The 21,154-nt window shown below is 34.7% G+C and overlaps 1 protein-coding gene across 14 annotated transcripts in view; it reads left to right on the forward strand.

The window, feature by feature from the left end:
* The window catches only part of SEC31A (SEC31 homolog A, COPII coat complex component), a 64,017-nt gene that overhangs the window by 19,858 nt on the left and 23,005 nt on the right, over window positions 1-21,154 (forward strand). For 10 of the 14 annotated variants that reach the window (XM_060012263.1, XM_060012266.1, XM_060012265.1 and 7 more), the window contains exons 8-20: window positions 1,770-1,869; window positions 4,199-4,360; window positions 4,561-4,713; window positions 6,872-7,108; window positions 8,004-8,078; window positions 9,510-9,548; window positions 10,033-10,110; window positions 12,985-13,060; window positions 13,493-13,671; window positions 14,880-15,006; window positions 15,955-16,100; window positions 17,361-17,534; window positions 19,419-19,592. In XM_060012263.1, the coding sequence (XP_059868246.1) occupies window positions 1,770-1,869; window positions 4,199-4,360; window positions 4,561-4,713; window positions 6,872-7,108; window positions 8,004-8,078; window positions 9,510-9,548; window positions 10,033-10,110; window positions 12,985-13,060; window positions 13,493-13,671; window positions 14,880-15,006; window positions 15,955-16,100; window positions 17,361-17,534; window positions 19,419-19,592 (1,720 nt within the window). The remainder of the gene's footprint in view (window positions 1-1,769; window positions 1,870-4,198; window positions 4,361-4,560; window positions 4,714-6,871; window positions 7,109-8,003; window positions 8,079-9,509; window positions 9,549-10,032; window positions 10,111-12,984; window positions 13,061-13,492; window positions 13,672-14,879; window positions 15,007-15,954; window positions 16,101-17,360; window positions 17,535-19,418; window positions 19,593-21,154) is intronic. The other 4 variants (XM_060012269.1, XM_060012271.1, XM_060012272.1 and 1 more) reach the window with 1 other exon arrangement.

Genomic DNA, 21,154 nt, shown 5'->3' on the forward strand with positions numbered 1-21,154 from the left:
GATTATATAGGAGAATGTTCTTATCCCCAGAGATAAGTGTAGAAGTGACATGTCATAATAGCTGCATTTAACTCTCAAATGGTCAATATATAGAGAGAAAGAGAAAGACATAAAGTAAATGTGGCCAAATCAGTGAATCTAGGTGAGGAGTATAAGGGTGTATATCACACTATCCTTATAATTTTTACAAAGATTTTAATGCTTAAAAAATGTTGAAAAAAAAATAATAAAATAAAATAAAACGTTGGAAACAAAAGGCATCCTTAAATAATTTGGGTCCTTTTCCTATAGCGTATTTTCCTGATTCTGAGAGGACTTAGATTGTAAGAAATATCATCAAATTAAAAACAACTTTTGGGGAAAATAAAAACAATATATACTTTGATGATAAAGTTTATCTGTATTTTGGAAATTGAAAAACTGTATCTTAGAATTACTGTAATGTTTTCAGGAAAATTTAAGATTATTAATTTGTATGTTTTTGTTTTAAGAAATACACAAACGTAATTCTAGTTTCTAGTGTTTTTCTAGTCCCTGTTATCTACTAGCTGTATTTCTACTATTTTCTAGTATCCAGTATTTAAATTGTAGTTTCTAGTATTTTTCTTCATGGTCTGGTAATGTTAACTTTCCTTCTTTCATCTCTAAACAGCAGAGGCATGAATGTAGAAAAAACAAACTATTATATAGCACTTTTTTCTGGATGGTGGGATAGAGGGGTTTTTTTATTTTTACAGGGGATGCTAATCTGAATTTTCAAAATATCTACCAAAAATACTACTCTGTTTATACTTAGTATAAAAAATCCAAAGGATATTAAAACACAAAAAGAATTATAAAATCAAATCTTTAGTATTTAGATCTGTAATATTTCTTTGTGAGGCAAATTTAAAATGCTTCCTTTCAGTTAAAAATAACTCATGTAATAGGAGAACTACTCCAGTAACGAAAAGTAGAAAGTTAGTAAACAAAGAGTAGAAAACATGAAATAGATTTCCTACCCATCCATAGGTAAAACTTTTATTGTACATATCCTTATATATACATAACCCCATTTATGCAAGTATTTAATGTAATTATATGTTTTATACAAATTTATGTACAGAGTTAACCTTTTTTCATTGGTGAACAGTGTATAATAATAAGAAACAGATTTCTACAGCATAATTTTTTTAACATCTTTATTGGAGTATAATTGCTTTACAATGGTGTGTTAGGTTCTGCTTTATAACAAAGTGAATCAGTTATACATATACATATGTTCCCATATCTCTTCCCTCTTGCATCTCCCTCCCTCCCACCCTCCCTATCCCACCCCTCTAGGTGGTCACAAACCACGGAGCTGATGTCCCTGTGCTATGCAGCTGCTTCCCACTAGCTATCTATTTTACGTTTGGTAGTGTATATATGTCCATGCCACTCTCTCACTTTGTCACAGCTTACCCTTCCCCCTCCCCATATCCTCAAATCCATTCTCTAGTAGGTTACAGCATAATTTTTAACTACATATTTTCTCCTTAAAAGATGATCTGCAATTTATTATTACGCTGTCCGTGTTATTGGGCATTTGTTTTCCTTTTTTGCTGTCATACACTGCATACTGTATTGAGTATCTTTGTAATGATCAAAGAGCATACACATTGCTAAGTTGCTTTCCAGAAAGATTATATGAAATTATACTTCTCTTAGCAGTGTGTGTCTCCAAAACCTAGAGAAAAATAATTTGGTTTTCTCAAGATTAAAAATTTCTTCATCTGTGTTTCTTATAGGGGGATTTTGGCAATTGCTTGGAGCATGGCGGATCCTGAATTGTTGCTGAGCTGTGGAAAAGATGCTAAGATTCTCTGTTCCAACCCAAACACAGGAGAGGTATGGGGAGGAAATGTTTCTCAAACTTACAGCTATTATAATATTTTATCTCTGGTTGAATAAGAAAATTTCCATATGAATTCTTTAGTACATGATTAAAATTAAGAACGTGAAAGTAGACGGAGGTGTATGTGAAATGTAACTCTAGCAGAGATTTTATTATGAGCATTATCTAAGCTCAGCTGTTTCATCTGGGGATATCAATCATTGAAATAGTGTCTTTGAACCTAGTAATCACCCCCCACCCGCCATTTCCAATCAAAGGTGTTTAACTAGACTCAGAAATACTTGGTTTGATTTATTTAATGTGTTTTCTGGAAATAAGTGTCCTCAAAGTAGGAGTGTTCAAGGTTTGGGTCTTTTTCTTGCTTTACCTTTCCTGAAGATCCTCTTTGATTTTTGGAGATCAGTGGATGCAGGTTTTTAATCTCTCTTCTGAACTCTACAGCAAGAATATAATACTTTATAATAAAATATTTGTCATATGTTCTACCCATGGAAACTTAGATGGGGAATTTTACCTTATTAAATATAAATATTATATAAATATAATTTCATTTGCTTTGGGTTGTGGGCTAAAAATCTCTTTTACCTAATATTTTTCTTCTTCTTAATGGTTGAATGGTTTCCCTCTCTTTCACTAGGTGGGCAAGGCACCATGGATTCTAATTACAGCTTTTAAACTTTTATTGCAAGTGCCTTCCTAGTTGCCCTGATGGTATGCTAGTAAAAATAAGTATCTTTGATGGGTATTTTTTTTGTTTTTAATTAATTAATTTATGTATTTATTTATTTTTGGCTGCATTGGGTCTTTGCTGCTGTACGCAGGCTTTTCTCTAGTTGTGGCGAGCGGGGCTACTCTTCAATGCGGTGTGCGGGCTTCTCATTGCTGTGACTTCTCTTGTTGCAGAGCACAGGCTCTAGGTGCGTGGGCTCAGTAGTTGTGGCTCGCGGGCTCTAGACCGCAGGCTCAGTAGTTGTGGTGCACGGGCTTAGTTGCTCCGCGCTATGTGAGATCTTCCCGGACCAGGGCTGGAACCCTTGTCTTCTGCATTGGCAGGCAGATTCTTAATCACTGCGCCACCAGGGAAGCCCTGTTCGATAGGTTTTAATCTGTAACATTAAAATTAAAGCAAGCACTTTTGTTATTTGATTTGTGGTTTAAAGTTTTCAGTTGCAGTGATGTCTGTAAGAATATAGAAACATTAATGTTAGAGGAGACAAGAGAAAAAATAATAATTTTTGCTTCATAAGATTTGTAGACCAAATAATGAAAGTGTTTCATTTTACACTGCTTTCCCAAGTGAGTTCAAAATTCATGGAAATTACTGTTCTTTTTCAACTATGTAATTTGATAAAATGATTTTTTGCATATGCTTAGTTGTGTGTGCTTGGACTTTGAAGGAATAAACTTTTAGTGCATGCTGCAACTAAAAATTGTAATAGATTTTTATTCAAATGCAAATTAGGAATAGACAAGTGATTCAGATATCAAGAAGCTAATAGTCTTATAAATCAGTTTAAGCATCAAAGAGGAGCAGGCTAAATGCCTTTCCACTTTATTTTGTTGTCTTATAAAATAAAACATTATTTTAAATGTCAAGGAAGCCAAAGTTAAGTAAATTTGATTCATTTCTTAAAGCCATAAAACCTGTGCTCCTAAGAGCATCAGTTACCATCACACTGAGTTAGCAACAATTATTACATTATTACATTGTAAAGTTAGTAAACAATTATTACATTATTTATTTATATCAGCCATTTTTAATAGTTTTTCTATATTATTTTCCTTCTAAAGAAAACTGGTAATGCCAAATTCTCCTTTGATTCTGCAATAATAAGAATGATGTGTACATGTTTTCTCACTTGACAAGAAGCCAAACTTCTCGGTGAATTTTTCCTTCTCAAGAATTTTTTTTGAAATTTGATCTTCAAATAATCTAAACGTGGTTCTTTGGATCTTGGCAGGCAAAGTCGGTTGGCTAGGACCCCATCGATCTTTTAGAGTTCAGCAAGTTGACCCTAATAGAGTATTCTGGTCTTTCGGGTGCATCCTCTAGTACCATTTCAGTAAAAACAGGAAAACCTCATTTTTTAAGATGTACTTATTCCAAATCTGGTCAAAATTTTGAGCAGCATTTCTTTTTTTTTTTATCATAATGAACTTTTCTTGTACTTTAAAGAAATTTTTACAATTGTTTTTCCTGGCTGGATACTTTGTAAAAGTAAATGTTTAATAAAGTTGTATTTGTTGATCATATTTATTCAGCTATTTTGGCTATAAAGTGGCTATACTTTTTTCTGACTTTTTTTTTTTTTTGCGGTCTAGGTGTTATATGAACTTCCCGCCAACACACAGTGGTGCTTTGATATTCAGTGGTGTCCCAGAAATCCTGCTGTCTTATCAGCTGCTTCCTTCGATGGGCGTATCAGTGTTTATTCTATCATGGGAGGGAGTGCAGATGGTTTAAGGCAGAAACAAGTTGACAAGGTAATAAGAAGTGTTAAGGTTTTTTATTATAACACCTGAAAAAAATCATCTTACTGTGTAATTATTTTGAAAATAACTTTACTGATCAATGATACCAATTAATTGGATAATTGTGATAAAAAATTTTTTGGATATGACTTGAAAACGTGTAATATAGTCTTGCATAAGTTTCAAAAATCTCACTTTATTTTATTTTTTAGCTTTCATCGTCTTTTGGGAATCTTGATCCGTTTGGCACAGGACAGCCCCTTCCTCCGTTACAAATTCCTCACCAGACTGCTCAGCATCGTATAGTGTTGCCTCTGAAGAAGCCACCCAAGTGGGTCCGAAGACCTGTTGGGGCTTCCTTTTCAGTAGGTGGATTTGCTTTTATGGTCCATAAACACAAAGGACTTACAGTAAAGTGTTATTATAGGATCACTCAGATGGAAGAGGGCTGAGTTTGAGATATGTTTGTGAGTTTTCATCACTCAGAAAGGTTTCTCGGGAAAAGTGAAACCTACTCCCTTTTTTTCTTTTTTCTTTTAAATTGTAATAAAATATACATAACAAAATTTACAATTTTAACCATTTTAAAACTTACAGTTCAGCAGTATTGAGTACATTCACCTTGTTGTGCAACCTTTGCACCATTCTCCCTACCCCACTTTATTAAACTTGTTTTCCTTCTCTATCTCTCCTTCCTTCATTCCTTCTTTTCTTTTTGAGAGGGTCTACATTCTAATTGTTACAAGGTCCACTATGGTTGGACATCTAAACTATAGCCTCTAACCTAGCAGCACTTACGACAGCACTAAAGCTGATATTTTGATTCTCCATCTCTCGTACTGGGTTCCAGACTCACGTGGGGAAGAAAGGAGTGTTATTTGTTGTCTTTATAATACTTCAGTATTAGTGAGTGGACATGCGCTTTTCATTCCAAAGATAAATATATAGTGAACATCCTTTGTTTGTCAGGTACCACTTTAGGCACTGGAAACATACCTGTGAACTAGATAGAGTCTCTGTCCTCAAGTAGCTTATATTGGGGGGCGGGGAGGCTTTTCTGTACAGTTTGATTTTTCTTTTAAACCTTGTCCATACATAATTTTATAATAAGTGTTTTATTATAACTAACTAGATGGATGGTTAGGATTCAGTAAGTAAAGTGGAAAGTGATAAAAGCAAAGATTCAAAGGCAGGAGAGCAGATAGTGGAGAAGACCAGACAAGAGGGATGAGAGATTAATTAAATCCCAAAGTGATGTAATCAAAGGTCTATTATTTAGGAAGATGAGAGTATGTAGTATGGTTTGGAAGGGGGAAAGACAAGAGTAGATGTGCAGTCATACAGCAGTTCAGTGCAAAAAGAATTAGGCAGAAAAATAGCAATGTAAAAGAAAGAAATCAAGAGATTTCAGAAGAGATCAATACCTAGACCTGAGGAATGAATTTGAGAGGCCAAAGGAAGAGTTCTGAGCCTGCTTAATAGGAGAATGACAGCAAACATGTACCTGGGAGCCCCCCCATAGAGAAATGAAGACCCCAATGAGTGGCAAAACCTAAGTGCTTATATGCTAGGTTGAACAAAGAATGGCAGTTGTGGAACAGTAACTAAAATATGTAGAGACTGATGGAGATAATTTTTATTTAACAAGGTCTGTTTGTATAGAGTTCTCCCATCCTGGACTCCCATATCTGGTGATAAGGATGTATCTTTCCTCCTGGTGTAGGGAGAGCAGCTCTCACATGTGAGTTTCATCTCCTGCTTTCAGAAAGAAAAGAGGAGGTCAGGGTGCCTTTCTTGCTCCTGTTGTTTTTCAGTATTCTTCAGCTCAAAATAATCCTTAGGTCAAATGGCATATTTTGTAGCAGCATAATCCACCACCTTTTAAAACGTGGAGCCTAGAGTAGAAAGGCAAATACGTACAGCTAATAGTTGAATCAAAAGAGAGAGATAGGGCTTCCCTGGTGGCGCAGTGGTTGAGAGTCTGCCTGCCGATGCAGGGGACACGCGTTCGTGCCCCGGTCCGGGAAGATCCCACATGCCGCGGAGCGGCTGGGCCCGTGAGCCATGGCCGCTGAGCCTGCGCGTCCGGAGCCTGTGCCCCGCGACGGGAGAGGCCACAACAGCGAGAGGCCCGCGTACCACAAAAAAAAATATATATATATATATGTATATATATATACATATATATATATATATATATATAAAATATACTGAGGGTGTCTGGGATGGCAGAGGTGACATTTGCCCAGGCTTTGAAGAGGAGTAGCATTTAGTATGTGGAAGTTAGTAAAAGCAAGTAGGTGAGAAATTGTGGGGCACAGCAACTGGGACCTTTTATGTAGTAGGTGGGTGGTGTGAAGAGGAAAAATAATTGAAGGCTGGGGTCAGATTGTGGAGTAGGGGAGTGTATCACCAATTGCATCCAGAGCCAGAGTTCTTTTCCTTTAGCCGGTTTACAGTCAGTACGTTTGAGGGCCACATCCTTGTCGTTGGAACTGATTTTGTTTACTTGTTCTATTCTAGTTTGGAGGCAAACTGGTTACCTTTGCGAGTGTCAGAACACAGCCTCAGCAGGGAGCTGAGCAGCAGCTGCAGCAGCACCACGTGCGCATCAGTCAGGTCGTAACAGAAGAGGAATTCCTTAGCCGGTCAGCCCAACTTCAGCAGGTCGTGCAGTCACAAGGATTTGTCAGTTATTGTCAGAAGAAGATTGATGCTTCTCAGACTGAGTTTGAGAAAAATGTGTGGTCCTTTTTGAAGGTAAAGTTGGTGTTAAGCAATTTTATTTCATTATCTGCAAATTCAGCTATTTCCATCATATTCTAAATCTGTCTTCCTGTTGAAGAAACAATCGAGAGAATGTGATTTGGGGATCTCCTGATGAAATTAAACCATATGGAGAGTACATGACCTAACACTTTATCAAGAGTTCTTCCTTCTCTGCTGTGAAAAGCCTAATATGAAATACTTTTTTAATAAGTAAAAAATAATATAATAGCTATTTTTAAGTGAGAGAGACATAACATTCAACAGACCTATTTTAAAATTAGAACATAGAGCTTAGTATAATAAAAACACAGAGTATTTAATTTTTGTAGTAGGTCTAATTAAGGAAAATGGGGAAAGAGGGAAAAGGTATAGGGGAGAGAGGTTGGAGGCATTTCTCATTCCTTTTACTGAGTTGCATTTACGACAGTAGAATAGTAGAATTTTCCGGTTTGTCATTTTGTCTCCATGGGAATATCTATTTCTCAATTCTGTTTTCCAAAGAAAAGAAATCTTGAATGCAATCAGGTTAAATTTATTTTTATATTTTGTGAGTAAGTATTAGTTTTAAGAAAGAGTTTTAGGACATCACATGTTTCACATAATGTGAGTTTTGCACTCATGTAACCTTTGGACATGACTTTGTTTTTACAAAAATTAGTTTAAATGTAAGTTTTATTCAACCTGGGTAATTAATTACTAGTAGGCTTACTATTTTAAAAAATAACTTCTTTAGAAAAACTTCTTTGGATTCTCTTATAAACAACCTTTTGGTTGATATAGTAAACTTTAGGTAATTTTAATAATTCTGCTTGGAATTTGAGCAGTTAATTAAAAATTAGGCCTTTAAATGCAATTCTTTGTTTCAAGAATATGTCTTCTTTTAAAGGTAAACTTTGAGGATGATTCTCGTGGAAAATACCTTGAACTTCTAGGATATAGAAAAGAAGACCTAGGAAAGAAGGTAAACTTTTGGAAAAGTTTAAAGGCTGTGCTTACACAAATAAAATATTTATGTAGCAGAGGTGTTTTTATTTTTTAAAAAGTTCAACACAGATTGTTTCAAATCATTCAGTAAACATTTAATAAGAATTTATGCTTGGTTGCCAAAGTTTTTCATACACGTTGTTAAAGGTGAAACTCCTCATTGTACCTGAATTTAGAAGCTGCTAGAACCACCTTTAATTCAAACTGGATTTAAAGAGCTGTGTCAGGGAGAATTGGGCCTTGAAAGAAAAGAGGCTATGAACCTCAAACACTGCAGTGACATTTAGTTTTTTAAGAGGAGGTGTAGCCAGCGGCCCTGGAGGAAAGAGAGGGGGGAAACTTAAGAGATCACCCTGCATTCACTACAGCTTAAGTGATGAAAAAGAGGGTACTGTTTTGCACCCCCGCTGTTTATGCCTTCAGCCCACAATTCCCAAACTGTTTATTAAGTTGGTCCAGCTCACAAGTAACTAGTAAATATTTTGGAACAAGGGTGTTTTATTCTACTAAACCTGAATAAACAAAAAGTCCAAGTGATTTGCTTAACATTTTAATGTAAAAAAAAAAGATTACTTTTTAAAAAAGGAGGTTATATTCCAGTTTTATAGTTTTCTTCTCAGAGCGGCTTAATAATTATTCCACAATGTTGACATAAACAGCAGTTAAAACACTCTGACTTTGGAAACCTTGAAGGATATATTTAGAATTCTTTGTATAATTTGTATTAACCCTTTGTCATTCTTTGAAAATGACTGAAGTCTTCTATAGCATTGCAGAATTATCGCATATGCGGAACAGGTTGAATACTGTGCACTCTGGGCAGTCAGTGCTGAGCACATTGAAGATTAGTCCCCTTTAATGTCAGATAGACCTGAGCTCACATCACAGCTCCGCTGCTTACTGGTCATGTGTCTTTCCTCACTCCTTTAGATTTTTTATATTTAACTTTATTATTAGTCTAAACTTCTTGATGCTATAACTTGGTTTGCAAGAGATTAATATGAAAGTTTTACTGCAAACCTGTTAGCAAAAAATGAGGAAATAAAATTTGATTGTCAAAATACATCTAGTAACAGTTCTTTCCATAGTAAGCCTCTGAAGAAATATTTTTTTAAATTATAGTTATTTTATTTAAAACAAAGTAGACGAAAACATGCTTGTTTTGAGGTTAGTTTTGCAATTTGAATAGCAGAGTAAGATGACGTGTGAGCAATAAAATAGATCCATGTAACTGAAACTAGCACCATTGAGAATCAGTTCTGCAAAAATTTTATTCTTTTCTTAAACATGCTACCCCTGATCTGAATTTTGGATTTTTACCAATGACAATGGAGTAAGAGGTGAACATTTGCTATATGCCTTGAAATAGAATTCCATTTGGTAGCTGAGTTGTTGTCTTTTATTTCAGATTGCTTCGGCCTTGAACAAAGTGGATGGACCTGATGTGGTAAGAGAAGGCCTTTAAAAATAGCTACCTTCTAAAATTTTGGTTTAGGTCATAAAGAAGAAAATATAATTTAGGAAATTTGTTTTATTGCTTTACAGTTTAAAAACAAATGCTTATTGTAGGCATTTTAATACATGAATAATTCTCTTTAAAATAGCATAAGTTATAGCTAGTAGAGCTAGCTAAATTCCTATGTTTGAATTTCACAACAGAGGTAAAATGAAATCAGTGACTGCTCAGATACTTAACGTTAAGCTCTTTGTTGCTGAGGGACGTTTGGCAGGAAAGAAGTGTTAGGTCTTAGCAGTAATGGCTCCCTGCTTTTCCTCTAATGTTGTTCCTCAAATAAATTTACTTAGTGTTGCTTCTTATGATTAAACTAGCTCTGAATGTTGTTGGTTGGGTCTTTTGTCTTCCTTGTTCACTAATAACCTTTTAATGCTACATTCTTCACTTTCCTCTGTCATTATTTTGTGTACCAAAGGCTCTTAAAGACTCTGACCAAGTAGCACAGAGTGATGGGGAGGAGAGCCCTGCTGCTGAAGAGCAGCTCTTGGGAGAGGTACTTATTTTTCTCATTTTTAAGTACATTGGGAAAATATGTGATATTTGTTCATCTCACATTGAAATATGGAAAATTTTCTTGACTACTTGTTCCAAAATAAAGCTGGAGTTTTCTTAGAGATGCTTAAGGTAGAAGTCTGTTTACTAATTTGATAGAAGTATCATCTCTAAAATTTTTAGTTCTCTGACCTAGCTTCTGGATTATATGGTTTAAAATTAACAGCTGATGTGAGATTGACTTAGTTTGGTCAGATGCATATCAAGATGTCAAATTGAAAAGATACTTTATTCAGAAATCCACATTGCATTGCATGTAAAGGTAATGTTTTTTCTTGACACATTAATATTTACAACTCACTATCAGTGGCATAAGCTTCTGAATTAATCTTGAACTTTGAGTCCAAGTAAAGAATATTTCACTAAATAATCTGATCATCCTGATTCACTATAAATGCATCCTGAGTTGTAGTGACAATTTTTATAACTAGGTAAAAAGAGTCCTTGAAAACAGAGTTGTATCATTAATTTTTTTCTTTTTAATTTTCTGAGTTTTTTTAAGCCACTAATATATAATTCTATAATTTACTTTTCTTGCTTTCTAATTATATTTCATCTTAGAAAATTAATCAACAAGTTCTTGTTTCTCATCTCATATTTGACTTTTTCATTGTTCTTTGTGATATGGGGATATTCTGATTATATAAAGTTTCTTACAACCTTTTACTAAGTTATAATTCCTCAGTAAACAGACTATTACAAGATGATTATTAAAAAATACTTTCCTTAGAAGTGGACCTTCTAACATTTATTTAACTCAGGAATACAGGATATGGGTAAAATCTTGCTGAAAATTTGAACTAATTTTGGGAATACATAGAATTGTAGGATACATTAAAGAAACGTACTTTCATTTATATACAACTGGACTAACTATGTATTATCAAAGAGAGGGCCATTTGTAAATACACTCGTGAATTAATAGGTAAATATATATTTAACAAAACAGTAGTCATCAATGTGTGCTTTCAGAATATTTGAAAAAATGTTGTTTAAGGTGGTAATATCTTCCCCTTTATCTTGATGATGCTATTATTATGTAAAATAAAACATAGTAGCTTACACACTAAAGATAACCAGCACATAATAAGTTGTGCATTTTTTCACTTTATGTATATTTCAGAAGTCCATATATAAAAGTTTATTAGTTGCTTTTTGAAAGCAAATTTGAAAAATTGTTAAAAGATTTTTTTGATAAGTTTGTTAGTGAATATAATCAGATCAGTATCTGATTTATTCCTCAGTATGAATAACAAGTTTTACAATTTTTTTTTTTTTTTTTTTTTTTTTTTTTTGCGGTACGTGGGCCTCTCACTTTTGTGGCCTCTCCTGTTGCGGAGCACAGGCTCCGGACGCGTAGGCTCAGTGACCATGGCTCACGGGTCCAGCCACTCCGCAGCATGTGGGACCTTCCCGGACCGGGGCACGAACCCGTGTCCCCTGCATCGGCAGGCAGACTCTCAACCACTGCGCCACCAAGGAAGCCCAGTTTTACAATTTTTTAATTTCAGTTTTTAAATTCTAAAATGCTTCTCTTTTGTTGGGGAGAGAATTAAGGTTATAGTTATTCTCCTGTAATAGTATTAACTAATTAAGCATTATTAACAGATGATGCTCTACTGTGCTCTACACTAAAATTATCCAATTCAAAAATGCTCCTGACTTTGAATTCTAGGCACTAACATTGAGATGTATAGGTAACACGAGCACAGAAGATAGATATTTTATCTCATGTAAGACAGATGTGTTTTTTCTTTTAATTTCTCTATAATCTCTGACACATTTTATTTTTTGTCGTCTTTTGAATTTTTATGCATAGAAGAGAAAGCATTTAAAGTATTTGCCAGCAGTATGCTTCCATTATATTTCTTTTCTTCTAAAGAAAGAAAATATTGAATTTATTTTTACTCAGTCTTACAAGTAGTTTCAGAAATCTGTAACAGAACTGTATATATTTTTACCAGACCAACCTGCTGTTCCAGGTGTGACTAATTTAAAAGAACGCAAAATCTCTAATTGAATTTTAGTATATTTATAAATAATCTGTTTATATTGCATTTATATAAGGACGCCAGGTGGTTTTCTTTTTTTCACGACTGAGTCAGTTAAAACCGAAAGACTCTTATAACTATACCTATTAGACAGAATTTTTAGATGTGTTGAAACAAGATGTGTTGAAACCTTAAAACAAGGTTGTTTTAAGATCTAAATTAGAAAAATGTAAAAAAAGATCTAAATATAGTATAATTTAAAACATCTTGTAGGACTTCCCACAAGTGGGAAGTGGCTAAGACTTTGTGCTCCCAATGCAGGGGGCCTGGGTTCAATCTCTGGTCAGGGAACTAGATCCCACATGCTGCAACTAAGAGTTCGCATGCCTCAACTAAAGATCCCTAACGCAGTAATGAAGATCCTGTGAGCCGCAACTAAGACCTGGTGCAGCCAAATAAATAAATAAATATTTAAAAATAAATAAATAAAACATTTTGTGTGTTTCAAGCTACTGTTAGTTGAGGTATCTAAGAAAACAAAAATTCTTCAGCTTCAGTATCTTCTGAGCTCCCAATATGGATATGTACACTTAAGTTTGTTTAACGTTATTTCTGAGGACTTTGGATTTTATTTATGATTGTATAATGAGAGTTAATACTTAAGGAAATCATAGTTCTTAGTTTAAACTTGGATCTGAGAAATTTTCTGGGATAACTTGGCATGTCATCTAGTCAGTAAGTGAATAATCATATTTAAATTTTGTTTTGCTGGTAATTTATTCCAGTTTCATCTGGCTAAATTGCTGCCCTTTTCATCTCCTTAGCGCATTAAAGAGGAAAAACAAGAATCTGAATTTCTACCATCAGCTGGAGGAACATTTAACATCTCCATCAGTGGGGGTAAGAATCTGTTGGTTTTGATTTCTAATTTCTTTTAACCATTTGAAAGCAAATAGTCCCTGAGTTTAAGTTAGAAACATTTTGTCACAGGTGGTAGAGGGTTGAAAAGAACTCAGTTATCATTTAGTACATGTAATCACTACCTTAAAAATGATGGTATGATCTGAAACCTATGTGATAGAAACTGTAAATGATCTTTATTATTACATTTTAGGCAATCTGGAAAATATGTTATTTTACCTGATTTTACTTATATGTATCTCAGTATATTTCCATAGGTATCAACAGTTTGTGTTAGAAATTAATCCACCAGTAATATTCAGAAATCAGCATTGTGTTCTCCATTGTGCGTGTATGTAAAAATTCATAGGTGTAGTGTTTTTTTCTTGTAACAAAAAACTTTAACTTGGGTGTGTTATTTCTTTATTGCAGATATTGATGGTTTAATTACTCAGGCTTTGCTGACGGGTAACTTTGAGAGTGCTGTTGACCTTTGTTTACATGATAACCGCATGGCTGATGCCATTATATTGGCCATAGCAGGTGGACAAGAACTCTTGGCTCGAACCCAGAAAAAGTACTTTGCAAAATCCCAAAGCAAAATTACCAGGGTATGTTATTTTAAAAATAAACAAACAGCAGCATTTGTTTATAAAAGCAAAGCACTCTTATTATAGATAATTGAGATTCAGATAACAGTAAAGAACAAAAAACCCATCCATAATTCCTTGACCCAGAAATAGTCATTGTTGATAGCTTGGCATGATTATCCCAGTTTTTGTTGTTTACATATATAATATTTTAAATGAAATATTTTTATTGTAGAAAAGTTAGAACATAGAAAATGTTAAAGATAATAATTTTAATACCCCCTAATTCTTCCATCAGATTGGTACATATCCTTTTGTATCTCTTTCTATGTATTTGTAGAATTTTTAAAAACAATCAATTATACAGGTATATATGTGTGTGGTTTTATGTATAAATATTGTCACTTACATTGTAATCATTTTCCTGTAACATTTAAAGATTCTTACAAAAATTTTTAAATTGCTCTATAATATTCTATAGTAGGGAGTTATTATTTCTCTTATTTGGGGATGTTTAGGTAGTTTCTAATATTTTCCTAATGTAGTTGAGATAGCAGTAAACATCTTTGTTGTGCCTAAAGATTTGTGTGAATTTCTAATTGTTTAATGAGGCTGTAGTCCTAGGAATGGAATTTCTGGTGCAGAGGGTCTGTACATTTTTAAGCCCCTGCTTGATGATATTAAATTTCTTTCCATGAAAGTTGTCCCAGTGTTCAGTCCCAGCAGCTTTGGTTGCTGTCGGTGTCCCCAGCCTTGTCTTGTGTCACTCCCTCCCCTGTTATCTTTTAGCCACACTGGCTGCCTTTCAGTTCCTTACACACTCCATGTGCCTTTCTCTCCCAGGACTTTGCCCTTAGTGTTCCATTGGTCAGCAGTGTTTTTTCCTTCTCGATGAAATTAATTCTGACTTCATATCTTAAATGTCTATATGCTCAGAAAGCTTTTCCTGATCCATCAGACTAAAAGGCATGTCCTCCTGTTAAATGTTTTGGTAACACCCTATAGTTCTCCTTCTCAGCATTTTATAAAACATGTTAGTGTGATTTTGTTGTTGTTGAGGAAAATATCTTTTATGTCAGTTGGTTTAAGGATATACTTCGCTTTGCTGCTACTTTATTTTTCATGAAATACTGTGAGTAGTAGTTTTGAAAGATTGATTGATTAGCCAGAGTTAATTTTTATCAATATACCAAAAGCTTTTAATTCTCCTTTTGTTTTCCTTTCCTAAGCTAATTACTGCAGTAGTGATGAAGAACTGGAAAGAGATTGTCGAGTCTTGTGATCTTAAAAATTGGAGAGAGGCTTTAGCTGCAGTATTGACTTATGCTAAGCCAGATGAATTTTCTGCCCTTTGTGGTAAGAAAATGAGCTTTATATTTATATTATGTATATGGCGTGGTATATTGTAAATAAAATTAATGGCAGATTTTATTTAGAAATTTTTGTAAACCTACTAATAACAGATAAGAAAACGAAGCTCTCATTTGAATGCTTTTCTCAGTTATTATTAACTGCGTTGCTTCTCCATACCTACTAGTCATTTTTTAAAATAATATTATTTAATGATATTGGTTTCAGACAGACCAAACTGAGACTCTTGCTTCTGCCACTAACTAGCTATATGACGTAGGAAAAATTAATTTCTAAGTCTTATCATATGTAAAATGGCACATAATCAGCTCTCACTTAATAAATGTTAGCTTGATAAAATTAATAATTATAACATTTGAGTAGAAATTACCATTAAAGGCCATGACTGAACTGATGACTAAGGAATAGTATTCATTATGTACAAGAACAGAAGCTTTAGGCGGCTAGTATAAAAATGAACAACCTTGAAAGTTTTATGAGAATGTAAAACTTACAAGATATTAACTTTCTATCATAAATAATTTAGAGTAGTCTAGCTATCATTGATGTTTATTCCAAATGTGCCATATTTTAGTCCACTGCTTACAAAAGCACCAGACATGATGAAATGCAGTTAAATGTTCATTAGGATTTTTCTGTTCAAATATTTTTCCCACTTTTAATTTTTTTCTAATATAATAAATATAAACCCATTCTGCAGCTAGGTATAGAATCTTGTGAAATTGTTTATTATATAAAATTTGTCACTCATTTTCCACTCATTTAACAAATAAATATTTACTGAACATTTACATGACAGTGATTTTATTTCTGCCTGCTACTCATTGGTTATGAAGTTTGATCCATACCTCTGAAAATATTATTGGGCTGCTCATGACCTCATATACAGATTGCCTTGTATATAATCTCATTTGTTTTCCTCTTGATCTATAGATCTTTTGGGAACCAGGCTTGAAAGTGAAGGTGATAGCCTCCTGCAGACTCAGGCATGTCTCTGCTATATTTGTGCAGGGAATGTAGAGAAACTAGTTGCATGTTGGACTAAAGCTCAAGATGGAAGCAATCCTTTGTCCCTTCAGGTTAGTATCTTTGAAACAAAAGGTGCTTCCTTTCTAGTACTGTCTTTCACCCTATTTATATTCTAGAGATTGATTTGTTCCAGAAGTTCATTGCTTTCACCCTACTTAATTATGTTTTAGAATCTCTTTTGCTGGATAATTATGTGTATTTATTGCTATGTTTGGAGAGGCAGAGTTTGAGATGATGGGATGGTAAAATGGGAATGCAACTGTTTGTGAGAACCAAGTTGTGATATGGTAGTTACTGAGGGAAGTAGGTGGCAAGAGCATGAAAACAGCCATAGAGTTTACCTCTTTTCCTCCTGCTCCTTTCTCTGCCTCCAGTGATCCTGTGTGCCTTGGGCAAAGAAACGGTGTGAGGTAAGGAATGGGAGGGGTCCCCAGTACCAATGGGCAGTCTTCATGGTTCGGGGAAAATGAAAGTAAGAGGTAAATGGGATCCCGTGCAGCACTAAATACATGGGCAAGAGAGGAAGTGAAAAATGTGGGGACTATTCTCTGGCTCTGAGTAACTATATATTTAGATTTTTTTATTCCTAAGCAGTTAGTCAGCAGTCTCAAGAAATTTCAGTCTAATGTTTCTTTTTGCCTCTGCAGAGAGATTTTCTCAGTATGGTTGTTGCTTTAAAGATCACTATTGAAACCAAAAGTCTTGTAGGAATCAAGGTTTTTCCTTCTAAGTGCTTCTGAGAGAAAACACACTTGTTTTCACACTTCTGGATTGGTGTACTTATGAAGGGCAGATGGGATACTCTTGTACTTTATACCTGAAGCATAGCTCTCTAGTGTTGAAAGAATAGGTATTGAAGAGCATTATGAGAAACTTCGGGTTGAAATGCTAAGCCTGTTTGGAGGCTTAGTAGTACTATTTTTATAGTATACATAGTATAATAGTATAATATTTCCTCTTATATATTCTGGTAACCCTGTTTCTGCCTTCAGACATCAGCCTGTCACTTTCACTTTGGATATTTGCCTGTTTTAGCTCAGGAGACAAGTCTCTGGCAATTTAAGGATGTTTGGGAGAAGATGGTAACCTATTCCTTAACCATGAGTAGGAGACCTTCCTCCTCGCTTTTTCAGTTACCTAGATGGTGGTCAGCTCTTGCAGACCTTCTTAATATTGGTGATAATAGGTACCGTACTTTTGGTAGGCTTTGGAAATCTTAGTAACTCCTTCTCTTTTCCTGCTTCCTCTCAGTATACATCTTGGTATCATTGTCTGTTTCTCCTTCACTCTCCTTTCTTTTTCTCATTTAGGATCTGATTGAGAAAGTTGTCATCCTGCGAAAAGCTGTACAACTCACCCAAGCCATGGACACTAATACTGTAGGAGTTCTTTTGGCTGAGAAGATGAGTCAGTATGCCAATTTGTTGGCAGCCCAGGGCAGTATTGCTGCAGCCCTGGCTTTTCTTCCTGATAACACCAACCAGGTAATTAGAACTGGCCATTTTTCTTCTTTGAATATGTGAGTAAGGTGAGTTCAGTAGATAGCACTCAGTATGAAACATAAATGTACTAGTAGGTGGAATGATTTGGAGCAGTTGAATTTCTGTCACCTAATAGGTGAATATTATTGACACGTCTTCAAGGGTAATTTCAGGTGTATTCAAGTATTCAAGGCAGAGAAAACTACATCATATTCCTAATTTAGTGTCCTTATTTGGTGTGCAGTAAAACTTGGGCTTTTTCATGATACTTGTTTCAATTCAATAAGTGACTGAATATGTAGTGATGAATAGGATTGCCAAGATCCTTTCCCTGAGGGAGTTTCCAAACTCAAAATGATAACAAGTATACATGGGATTCCAAAGTGATAAGGACAATGATAGAGGTAGTGGGAGCACAGAAGAGGGAAATCTAAACCCAATAGTGCAGCATGGGTGGAAGCTGGGGTGGGGAGTGAGGAAGATTTTCCACAAGTAGGATATTTCTGCATTGTGTATCTGCTAGAGCTTAATTCGGAGGCTTTTCTTATTTCTGTACTTTTTGTTCTAAACTTTATTCTGTTTTTGACGAAATTTTTTAGTTAATTGTTTTCAGTATTTTGTCTGTTCTAGGGAATTGTCAGTAAATTTCATTGAGTAATTTCATTGAGTAAAAATACTTTTATCTGTGTTCCAGGACTGTGGAGGTATGACTCTCTAGTTGGTTTTGTATACACTTATATGTAGGATCCAGCTCATGTCTTTCCGAATTGTTAATGAGAATATTAAGTAGAATAGAGACAAAGTCTTTATCTTTATAATGACTTTGGTATAATAGTTTTATAGGATTTTTTACTTAATAAGGTCTTATTATTATATTGAAGTATAAGACCCTTTATCTTAAGACTAACTTACTCTAAGACCTTTAGACCTTCTGGCCTGAGAATTAAACTCTTTATTTTTAATACTGTTTATAATCACATACATTTTCTATACATTATTCTTCATGCTTTTCTTTGGACTTTTAAAGAACAGTCTTTATGCAAAACTTGTAATTTTGACGTTACTTCCACCTATATATCTCAGTATACCCTTAGTGTTTTCTGGGGAATATTTCCTGAGACTTTGTAATATCATTATAGTATATAGTTCCCCTCCATAAAAGGCAGGTTTACCTAAGTATACCTACAAAATTTAAATGGTGTGTTTAAACCTTTAATGAATTTATAGAAATGTATAATTTTTCTAGATATTAAATGAACTCTTGCTGAAACATTTTAACACATTGCTTTTTTGTTGTTGTTTGGTAATAACTAGAACATGTATGTGGTAAACTCATACTTACTATAGATCTATATAATTATAGATCTGTGTGAGCTACCCTGAGTTTGACATCTTAACTCTTTTATTTCAAGCATCTCTTTTTTTTATTAATTTTCATGTCTTTCATAGATCACCATTTTCTTCCATCACCATCTTTAGCAGTTGATTCTCTTTTGGAGCCTTTTTTCCCTGCAGAGAAACAAAGTTGTATTTTTTCAGCTGCTTTTGTGATTTGTGAGCATTACTCAACTACAAGAGAAACAGCAAAAGAGCAGTGATGATAAGTGACATTGATCTTGCATACTACCATGTGGTAGGCATAATTCAAATCCCTGCCTCGGTTAAATTACAAGTTACACTGTATATAATGGACCTTTGGTGTCAGTCTTGAGTATTAGAAACCATGATGTCAGACCCTAATGTGCCAGGGTTTATTGCATAATATCCAGCATATGAACAAAAATCATATGAATGATCAAGCTTACTTTAAGAAGATCAACATGCTGTCATATATAGTTGGGTGAACTCTTAACAATTTGCTTTGCTTTCTTCCATTGCTTCTTATAGCCAAATATTGTGCAGCTTCGTGACAGACTTTGTAGAGCACAAGGAAATCCAGCAGGACAACAGGAGTCACCTAAAATTCCTTATGAGAGGCAGCAGCTGCCCAAGGGCAGGCCTGGACCAGTTGCTGGCCACACACAGATGCCAAGAGTTCCAGCTCAACAATATTATCCCCATGTGAGTGATATGGTCCAGATTAAGTAGGAACATTTATATATTTCAAATTGGTGGTTTTAGTTTCTTGAGTAAGAGACCAGTGATAAAACTAGACAATGTATTACTTTAATGGTTATAGTTTTTCTGATCTTGAAAATAGCACTTATGATGTTTTTAAAAATTATCCCTTTGATCTAGTCAAATAATTTACAAACTAGGTAAAATTAATTTAAGCTCTCTGGGGAGATTTCTTCTTATTTCTCCATCACTCAAACTTAAATTACACATGTACATCTGTTCTTGAAATTTTTACAATTTGATTCATCTAACAAACTGTGAGTAAAGTAGTGGGAACAATTTTGTGGGTAATTTGGTCAATTTTTTTAAACGTTTTTAGAAAATAGTCTCTTTTTAAGTATTATTTTCTGAGTCATTAGTGTGGTTTTACTATGTCTTCTGTATCAGCACAGTAAAGAGTATCCAGAATACAAACATTTTTTTGGACAACTTTATATTAGAGAAAAGTGAGTGACCAAAGGTATATGAAGTTGTAGGTCATGGGGAATGTAAAGATGATTAAATAATTTTTATTAATTAACTAATTTATTTATTAAATTAAAATTGCCAAATGGTTAGTGGCATAAAATGTGACCTCTTATTGTCTTTTACTATTTCATGTAGAAACTTATATTTCCAGACCAGCAGATAACCTTCATGTTCTTAAATAAAAAGTATATTTTCGTAAGTAATAAATGGTCTTGATCGATAACAAAGTTAGTAGGTACTCTGCCCATTTTATTTATTTATTTATTTTTGAGATGAAACCACCTCGATGGCAGTCTCTCTTATTTATTTATTTATTTATTCATTCATTTATTTTTGGCTGCGTTGGGTCTTTGCTGCTGCGTGCAGGCTCTCTCCAGCTGTGGTGAGCGGGGGCCATTCCTCGCTGTGGTGCCTGGGCTTCTCACTGTGGTGGCCTCTCCCAACGCGGAGCAGGAGCTCCAGGCACGCAGGCTCAGCAGCCGTGGCACCCAGGCTCAGCCGCTCCGCGGCACACGGGATCCTTCTGGACCAGGGCTTGAACCCGTGTCCCCTGCACTGGCAGGCGGGTTCCCAACCACTGCACCACCAGGGAAGTCCCTCTGCCCATTTTAAAATAGAACAAATTGCTGATAGAATTGATGGGGTCATTTTTACATTTTGTAGCAAAAGTAATCATAAAACCATGAAAAACTAAATTAAAAAAAATTCGTGCTCTTTTGTCTATTATGCTTTTGATTGCTACTTAATCAGTATAGATTACATTTGAATATAATTATAACTGTACTACTCTCTGTTTTATTTTTTGGTTCATTTGACAAATATGAATTTAAGGGCCTGTCTTTATTCTCCCTGTTGAGGGTATATTGGTAAACAAAACTAAATTCCCCACTCTTGTTGCTAGACTTAGGAAGTGTATGACATGGATAGGGCAAATCAGGTGATGGCTGGGAAACTGAGAGGTGGAGAAGTCTAGCGACTAACCAGAGTTTTAAGACAGAGCTTGAATTTGTCAGCATGGCTAGTTAATGGTTAACAGG

This window comes from Delphinus delphis, chromosome 5 (genome assembly GCF_949987515.2).
Source record: "Delphinus delphis chromosome 5, mDelDel1.2, whole genome shotgun sequence".
Lineage (NCBI taxonomy): Eukaryota > Metazoa > Chordata > Mammalia > Artiodactyla > Delphinidae > Delphinus > Delphinus delphis.